Source organism: Choloepus didactylus, chromosome 8 (genome assembly GCF_015220235.1).
Source record: "Choloepus didactylus isolate mChoDid1 chromosome 8, mChoDid1.pri, whole genome shotgun sequence".
Lineage (NCBI taxonomy): Eukaryota > Metazoa > Chordata > Mammalia > Pilosa > Megalonychidae > Choloepus > Choloepus didactylus.
Genome location: NC_051314.1, coordinates 7,437,192 through 7,446,836, shown reverse-complemented (window position 1 = coordinate 7,446,836; position 9,645 = coordinate 7,437,192). Strand labels below are relative to the sequence as shown.

Here is a 9,645-nt window from a genome sequence, read left to right as displayed (position 1 = left end):
AAACACTGAAAATTCCTCTTCTCTCATTCTGTCTCTTATTTGTTTCTGTCATGGCACTCACGGCAATGTGTGACTATCATATTAAGTACGTTATCTTTGGGGGTGAGGGTGGCGGTGGGGGTGGAAGCTGTCCCCCTCCAAAACGTAAGCCCTTGGCCATCTGACTCACCGATGTGACTGGACCGAATGCAGACATCCAGCTGGTGGTCACTAATATTTGCTGGCTGAAGCTGAATGAACAGTGCTCATTTATTCCCCGCCATGCACTGGGCCAGGAGCTGTTAAATTCGTCTCTCATACATGAACCTTTTAAATCCAACCCTACGAAGTGGGTATGACCACCACCGTCATTTCAGCAATGAGGTCACGGAGCCCGAGGGACTTGAGAAGGTCCCTGCGGCCCGAGGGAGAGGAGCCGGGGCACCAATCCGGATTCAGCAGCTTCAGATGCGAGACCGGCTGCTGCAGAGGCGGGTGTGGCGAGCCTTGGCGTCTCCCCACTGCGCCGCGGGGACTCGCCAGAGCGTGGAGATAAGCACAGCACCCAGCGGGTCGGGTTGCCAGGAGGGTTAAGTGTGAGGCCCGGGTGAAGGCCTAGAACACCCGTCACCCGGTCTGATCTTTCCCAGGTGCAACTTCCAGAGTTCACCGTCTCAGCCAGCAACAAGAGCGTCATTGGACCCTCTGCGCTTGCGCCATCACCAGACGGCATGACTTCCCGGCGTTCTTTTGGACATCCGGGTCACAGGTTTATAGGGACCAATGGGCAGAGGTGCCCTTCGCTCGGGGGCGGGGAGTGGGTGGGGCATCATGGCCGCCAACAGTGCGCCGCCTCCAGGGGATTGTGGGAACTGCGTTGACCCTCTGTTCGGCCACCGCGGAGCCGCCCTCTGTGCTTAGCTGCCGATCGTCCGTCCGGCGCAGGCCGCTGTGCGAGGCGGCGCCCAGAAAGGAAACCATGGGGACAGTGCACGCCCGGGTAAGAGGCGTAGCGACCGGCGGACTGACTGATCTTTGGGTGGGCGGGTGCCGCTGAGAGACGCCCTCGTGGCTGCGCCTGGGGTTCCTTTGGTGAGGGGGCGGCTGGGTTCGAGGCCCTCAGGGGATCCGGCCGGACCCTCCAACAGCAGCGCCGCGCCCCGAGCCGCTGCGGGCCGTGTGGACCGGGCAGCGCCTTGAGCTACCGATGCTCGGAGCAGGAACGTGACTTGCCCAAGGTCATTCAGTGATTCAGTGGCCTGGGAAAGTCTAATGAACTTTCCACGTCGTGCTGGAGCATTTCTCTGTGTGACTTAACTTCTCCACCCTCAGCCGTTGCGGGTGTCTTCTTACTGGTCGCTTTCTTCAGTTTCCGCGCTCAGACGCTACCGGAATCGTGGTAGATTCCTAGAGCAGGAAGGGTCTTTTAACTCCAAAAGAATTTCGTACAGATTTCTCAGGAATTGGACTTAAATCCTATTCGTCTAGCTTTCCTTCAACTCAAACACCATTATCGTTTGACATGCCTTCTGGACTGTGCTGTAGCACAAACAGATCCCTCCTGCACCATCCACCCCCACGGACATTTTTAGCTATCAAAATATTCCCATCTTTTAGGATTCAGTTCAAGTCATTTCCTGCATAAACTTTATTCCCCCTCATTCGGATAAGCTGCCAACTTTCTTGGATTATTTTTTCTCTGGTGCTGTTTATATTCTGCCTTGTTTTAGTTCTGTTTGCATTTTTACCTTATCATACTAGACTCTTAAGATCCTAGATATTACAGTAGGAACTGCACTTTACTTGGCTTGCATCCCTTGTAGCATGGTGAACAAAGAATTCATTCATTTATTCAGCTGATATTTGCTGATGGCCTGCTGTGTGCCTAGCACTGTTGTGAGTGCTTGGGATACAGGAAAAAATAAAAGCCCCTTTTATGGAGCTCCAATGACTCCTAAAAAATATTGTGCTCTTTTGATTAATGTGTTGATGAAAACTGTTTTCAGTTCTTTGATTTGACCTTTAAATCCCACTCACCAGTGTTTTTCAAATTTTTTTGACCGGGACTCATAGTAAGAAAGCATTTTGCATTTGCCACCTAATTCTCTCGTGTGTATGTGAAACCGAAAGGTTTTGTGAAACAATATTTACCATTACATATTCTTATATTTTCTATTTGATCCTAGTCTACATTACTGTAAAAATGCTTACCATAACTCACTAAATTAAGTTCATGTCCTATCCCTACTACCCTGCAGAGTGCTTTGCCCATGCTACTCAATAAACACTTGCCTGGTAGAGTTAGTCTGAGCGTAGATCTGAAGATTTATTTTAGTTCATTTCACCAGATGTTTACCCCATGCCCTGCTCTTCCATGTACTATAATATAAGTTCTGTGGGGGTGAGGATCACAGTAGGTTCTTAATACTTGGTGAATCACTGAATCTATGTTAATAAAGCAATTTAGGACATCAAGCTTGTATGTACCTATGATGTACCTATGAAACTGTGACGATACCATCTCTTGAACTTAAAGTCTCAATTTCAGAGTAAAGAAAACATGCAAATATGTGGGCAAGTCTTTGATGAACCTTGGTTTGTGCTTTGAGATTTTAGGAACTGTAACCGAATTTTTAACATGTTAGAATATGAACTTTGTGCCCAGGCACAATCTTAATTATAGTACATGTTCCACGTACACAATTTGTACATTAATATGCTTTTTTGCTCTATGTAAACTTAAAATACAAAAAATATATTCATGAAATGGGGCAGGTAAAATGTTACTATTTTAATTTGCTCATACTTTTGAGTAGTAATGATTCCCTTTTTAAAAATATCACACAACAAAATGAAAAGATGGTATGAAATTGTATATTCTTTGCCTGGCATTATCTTCCTTTTTTACATAATGTAAATATTCAGCTCCACTCACTGTTAAGGGCAAGGACTTAGTTTTGTTCAGTGCCATATCCTCGGCTTTTCTTAACCCAGGGTAGGCACTCAGTAAATATTTGTTAAATGGAAAAACAAAAGGAAGAAATTTCATTCACCCATTCCACAAACAATTGAGTGCTTCTGATGTACCAAAGCAGAGAAAAATAGGAAAAAGAAAGGTTATGTAAAAAGGTCACAAAGTTCTAGGATCAAGAGGTGCCCCTGTTTGAAAGAGGGACTAATTCTTCCTGAAGAAGCCAGGAACGGGTCACGGAGGAGATGACGTTTTAGGTGGATCTTCCCCTACCTAGGGGAAAGGCAGAGGGGGCAAGGTGTGCAAGGTGGGAGGGGTAGTGGAGATTGAGTGTAGAGTAGCAGGCTGGAGTAGCCTTATGGCGAAGTTCCTTGTGTGCCCTGCTGAGGAATTTTGTTGGAATCTGTCCTTGGAAACACTTTTGAGGGCCACTGGAATCTTTTAGGGCAGTGATGGGAAAGGGGTACATGAGACTGTCAGGTCAGAGTTGCCTTTCCAAAGAACCAGTACAGTGGAAGGATGTTCTGAAATGACACTGGAGTATTCCGGAAAGGTGACTGTGACCCCAGAGTCCCCTTTGCTCCACATGGCGCCTATGTCAGATAACGTCTGTACACTTTGAAAGTGCCAGATGGCAGAGAATTAGTGGAGCAAGAAAAGAGCCAGATACTGGTTAGCACACTTTTCCCCACACTTGCCTATTTTGTAGCCAACACCTGGTGTCACACTAGATCTTCTGGCTCTACCTCCAGAGGGTCCCTTGGAATCCCTGGGGTTATTCAAGCATCCCAGTGACTTACTGTCAAGCCAGTGAGGGGGAAACAGGAGTGAGTGAATATTACATTGTTATATATGTTATATAATATGTATGATATGTATTTCATGTATGTTGTTATTGTATTATGTCTCCCTGGAAGTAATAAACCAGGCACAGCCTATGGAATCCAAATTTAGAAGATGCTTTAATATTAGCTTTTGAGAGAATGTCAATTCATATTAAAGAATGTGACTGTCCATTTTATGAGCATATGTAATTCCTTTTAAGTATGAGGAACTGAACTGAAAAAATCTATCAGGGTCCAGAACAAAATGTTTTCATAGTAATTTAGTTTGTTGGTGTGGCTGTCCTAGAAAGTATCTAATTTTGAGTCTAAAAATTAGGGTACTTTCTATAACAACAGGAAAGCAATTTTTTTTCTTTCCCTTGATAAATGTCTTTGAGGCATCTTATTTTGTATTGATTTTTTTCCTTCACACGGTCCCTAGATGTATCACATTAGGTTAGCCATAACCGTTGGTTCATGATGCAGTGTTATCGTGAGTTCATACATGACCCTTTTAGCTAATTAATTTTTATATGTTTATTTATTAATAATATAATGAACGGCAGTGAGTTCACCACCAATCCAAGAACTTAACACATTAATGGCAACTTATATCTGCCTTTGTGCTTCCACTCTCCATCCTGTCTTCCTGCCTCCACTCACCAGAAGGAACCACTGTACTGGTTTTTCTGGAGCACCATTTAGGAACAAAACTGAAAGATTCGGTTTTTATATGTTACAAGCTCATTTATCTGTGGTTCCTCCCTCCCTTTCAGAGTTTGGAGCCTCTGCCAGTAGGTGGACCTGACTTTGGAGCTTTAGGAGAAGAAGCTGAATTTGTTGAAGTTGAACCTGAAGCTAAACAGGAAATTCTTGAAAACAAAGATGTGAGTATTCTGTCAAAGGGCCTGCTATAGTTGTCACTGGAAACATTCACTTCACTAAATCACCAGAGAAATGTAAAGGAATTAAGCTGTTTCCTTGTTTTTATCGAAGAAGAGTTTATAACTAACTAAATTTTAGAAAGACTGGTAACTTTTAGAACAATAGTTTCTGGTTTTAGAGAAATAGTTTTTCCTTAGTGAAAGTTTTAGACAAACATAATTTTGTATTCATGTTATTTAAAAAAAAATGAAACAGTGAATGAGCGTTAAAAAAATTTTTTTTACTGATTAAAAAAGAAACAAAACAAGTTTCAAGGACAAGCTCAGATTATGCAGAAGATTATACTTCTGCTCCCTGCTCCTAGAACTTTTCCTAAATTTTGTTTTTTTTTTTTTGAAATTTAAATATACCTGGAGCAATGTAAGCACATTTTCAGCAGTTCTTTTGTTAAGTGGAGCCCTCTCTGATAACATGTATTTTCTATTATATAAATGATAAATTCTCCTTGTACTCCCTACGCTCTCTATTCCTGCTTTATTTTTCTCTGTAATATCTATTGCTATCTACTCTACTACATACATCATCTTGTTCTCTTGGGGCAGGAATTTTTATGTTTTGTTCATTGCCATTTTCTCGGTGTCTGAAACAGTACCTAGCTCAGCACATTTTTGTTCAGTGGATGAATTAAGTGGGCATTTATTGAATGTTTACTCTGTACCGAGTGGCTTTTATGAAAACAATGGTGAGTGAGAGGCATTTTCTCCTCCTAAAGAACTTACCTTCCGGTGAGGAGATAGCGCAGCCCGAGGCTCTTTGAATGATATTTATCATCCTGTATTGGAATCCATGGGCAGTACTGAGAAAGGTGCACGCGGTGACACAGTGGGAGCTGCGGTCAGTCAGTGCCTGTCCCCAGGTCAGTGCCCTGGGGACAGGTGGCCTTGGAGGACTGCCTGGGTAGAGCTGAGATGGTCCTCACTCACTGGGCCCTGGAGACCTTGTCGAGTTCCTTTGCAAGAAGTATGGACCTAATGGGAGGTCCACGTCACAACTTTTTTGAAAAGGGGTGAAAAGTAAATACAAGAATGTTCGAAAATAAGAATGTGGGTCATTAAAACTCAAACAGATACAATAAATTGAAATTAATTTCAGATGTTTGTATTTACCCTTGCTGCTTCATCTTCCACCCTGTGTCACATTTAACAATCAGTGCCCTTATCACATTTAGGTGGTTGTTCAACATGTTCATTTTGATGGACTTGGAAGGACTAAAGATGATATCATCATGTATGAAATTGGAGATGTTTTTAAGGCTAAAAACCTTATTGATGTAAGTATTATCTCTACTTGACACTCTTCCATTCTCTCCTGAAGCCAGTATAAACCTCCCTGTCTCCTCAAACTGCTGAGTCCCTGCCCCAGCTTCTACCGATGGCCTTGTCTCCTACCTCAGGAGGCCTGGCCCTCCCAGTCCTACCTCTCAGTTCCCCATGTGCCTCTCCCGACGCATACGTCTTTGCATCCTTCCTTTCCTCCTTGCTGTCTGGGAGGAGGGTCAGCTCCCCCTTCCCCTTTGTTCTTCTGAACTGTCCTCATCACCACACTAGGCACCGAGAGCATCGAGTGTGGCCCCCTTACCTGGCTCTGTGCCTTCAGGGCCAGGCCACACCCACCTGTCTCCTGCTCCATTTTCCACCAGCTTCTTTGCTGGATTGCCATCATTTCTCTCCAATCTCCTTTGTGGGTTTCTTCTGTCCTCCTGCCTTTGGAACCACATTGGACATGCCTGGGCAAAGGTCACCAACAACTTTCTCGTGGCCAGCTCCAGCTGACTCTTTCAGTGCCTTTTACATAACCTTGCAGAAGTGCTTGGTGGTGTTGACCATTCCCACTTAAAAAAAAAAAAGTGTAATTTTCTAAAGATTAAAGTAATATATAAGCATGGTTTAAAAAAAAAAGTATGAAAAATGAAATGGTATAGAAGGGTCTGAAATGAAATGTACTTGTCTCCCTCCTGGCCAATCTTCAGCCCACCCTCCAGAGGTAACCAGGGCTGACTGTTTTTTGTGCAGCCTTCCAGATACTTTAACATGTGTATAAACACATACATCCTTTAAAAATAATCCCAGGGTCCACCTTTTTTATCATGGAGCTCTTTTCATATCAGCACTTACCAGCCTACTGATGGCTGTGTGGTATCTCATTGAATGAACTTTCATTTATTATAAACAATTCCCTACTGATGGACACATAAATTAATTGTTTTCATTTTGCATACAGTGCTGCAATAAACATCTTCGTATATCTTTGTGTGTATATGAGAGTATGTCTGTAGGATAGATTCCTAGATGTGGGATTACTAGGTCATAGATTATCATTTTAACAGATACTGTCATATTGCTCTCCAAAGAGATCACACTGATTTATACTCCTGCCAGTGGTGTAGCTTGAGTGTCTGTTTCCCAACACTGGGTGTTAGCAAACTTTTTTTAATCCTTGCCAATCTGTTAGGTGAAAAATACTGTCTCATTGTTTTAATTTGCATTTATTTAATTATGAATGAGATTGGGCTTTTTTTTTAATGTTTATTGGCCATTCATATTTCTTTTGTGAGTTACCTGTTGGTCTCTTCTATTTTCCATTAGGTTGCTAGGCTTCTGTTAAAAGCTCTCTGCATATTAAAGAGGTGATCATTCTGTCACATATGTTGGATCTGTTTTTTCCTGCTTTGGAATTTGTCTTGTGAATTTGTGGTGTTCACACACACACACACACCTCTTTCTTGACCTTTTCCCTGCCCTTGGTTTCTGCAAAAGCACATTCTCCTGGGGTGCTTTCCAGCTCTCAGCACATTCATTTCTAGGCTCCACTGTCAGCTTCTTTCCCTTGGGTTTTCCATGAGGCTGCCTCCATCTGTTCATGCATTCTTGATGACCTCATCTATATACCTGGTTTCAGCTGCATCCTTTCTGTTGCGGACTCTCCAGCCTCCATTCCTTGCCAGTTCCTCTCTGTTGAGCTTTAGCTCTGAATGTACAACTGTATACTAAACATTTCCTCATAGAATTGCTGTAACATCTCCAATGCTGTGTGGCTAACTCTTGAACTCACGGTCTTTTTCTACCCCACCCTACCTGCCATTCCATCTCTGTTCCTTATTTTTCTCATGGCACCAACCTGCTAGCCAGGTGCTAAGCCCAGAATGGAAAGTTTTCATGGCCTCCTCCCTCTTCCTCATGTGCTGAATCTAACCTCTGGCTCTGTCTGTCACACGTGTCTGGGGTCTGCCCCCCAACACTGCAGCCAGTGCTTGATCAGCCTCCTTCACATCTCCCAGGTCTGTTGCTATAGTCTCCTTGTGGTTTTGTCTCTATTTTGGGGTTGTCCCCAGTTTTCTTCCCTCTTAAGCAAAAATCCACATTCATATATATGATCCACTGTCTCACAAGGAACACTAGTCCCGTCACCCCTGCTGAGAGCGCTCAGGTGTCTCCTTCTACCCTGGGACCTCTGGGGGCCCCTTCCTTCCTCACCCCTCCTTTTTCTACTTTTCCCTCCAGCAAGAAAGGACTCCAGGCATCAGAGTGGACTGCAGGCTTTAGAATGAGTTGCTGTCAGCATTAAAGACAAGAAAAAAGCAGGACATAGAAATTGTTAGAAAATGCAAATGATACAATAAGGCACAAAATAAAAAAAAATAAAAATCTCCCTGTCACCAAATATGACCACTGTTAATCGACTATGATCTCTTCTGGAGAAACATAATACTAGGCTATCTATGTGTGTATTTTATTGTTGTTGTTTATAGAAAAGTGTTTTAAGGACACAACTTTATAACTTAGGCTTGGCTCTTCCCCCGCACCCCCCTCATTCTTAAAAAAAAGTTTTTGTGGTTATATATATATTAAAAACATTAAATGTCCCATTTTAATCATTTTTAACTGGACAGTTAAGTGACATTATGTTCACAATATCGTGCAGCCATCACCACCATCCACCACCAAAACTTTTCCTCACCCCAAACAGAAGCTCTGTCCCCAATAAGCAATAACTCCCCGTCCCCCACTCCTGGCCCCTGGTAGCCTCTGAGCTGTCCTCTGTGTCTGTGAATTTGTGGTTTTGCCCTTTCGAGTAGATTGTTGTCGCTGCTGCTGTGTTAAGTGCTTTGGCATATTTCGTGTGGCCTGTCTTGGTAGAGCTTTCCTCGCAGTGACCAGCAAGTGGTAAATCGCCAGCCTTCTCCCATAGCCACCATTTGTGTTTCTGGATCTTAGGCGAGTACATTCTCCATTTTCTCCCCTCTTACAGGTAATGCGGAAATCTCATGAAGCCCGTGAAAAACTGCTTCGACTGGGAATTTTTAGACAAGTGGATGTTTTGATTGATACATGCCAAGGTATGCATCTTGGCGTCGTGTCGCTCCACTTTGCCTTTCCTGCCATCCTCCAGGATCACAGAGAAGCCGCCTGTGTGGCCAGTTACAGAGCCTGGAGGGTTATCAAACAGAAAGGTCTTGTTAGTCAGCAGTCTCGGGGAGGCAAGTGGATTTTCACGTCAGGCTGAGGGAGGAAGGGTGAACTTTGCAGCTTTTGTCTTCTGAGTCCTTGGAACCATGCCAGGGCTCAGAGGGCATCCCAGAGGAGGTAGCCGGGCTTCATTCTGCATATCCCAGCCAGCAGCTGTCCCAGGGGCTCTTGGCTCAGCTCTTCCTAAATGTATTCTTAATAAGAGGACAGCACTAGGAATCAGATTTCAGTTTTAGTTGTTGCTCATCTGCTTGTTTGCTGTGTGATATTGGGCAAGTCTCTCAACTTAGTCAACATTTGTTCTTCTTTAATGGGTGCCAGCTGTGGGTCAGGCCCTGTGCTGGGTGTCAGGGTTACAAGGCCAAGTCTCTTGCTTAAGAAGCTTCTAGTCAAGTGGAGCAGAATTGGGGGAAAGAGAAATCAGTGAGTACATCACCAATTGATATATACTCTGAGGTAA

At 43.7% G+C, this 9,645-nt stretch overlaps 1 protein-coding gene across 2 annotated transcripts in view; it reads left to right on the top strand.

Annotated features, from left to right (window-relative positions):
- Positions 1–820: 820 nt before the first annotated feature.
- SAMM50 (SAMM50 sorting and assembly machinery component) overlaps positions 821–9,645 on the top strand; it is a 35,396-nt gene continuing 26,571 nt past the window's right edge. The window contains exons 1-4 of one of the 2 annotated variants that reach the window (XM_037846143.1): positions 821–979; positions 4,551–4,661; positions 5,888–5,989; positions 8,968–9,055. In XM_037846143.1, coding sequence (XP_037702071.1) covers positions 959–979; positions 4,551–4,661; positions 5,888–5,989; positions 8,968–9,055 — 322 coding nt within the window. In that variant the 5' untranslated portion in view covers positions 821–958. The remainder of the gene's footprint in view (positions 980–4,550; positions 4,662–5,887; positions 5,990–8,967; positions 9,056–9,645) is intronic. The other variant, XM_037846142.1, reaches the window with a different exon arrangement.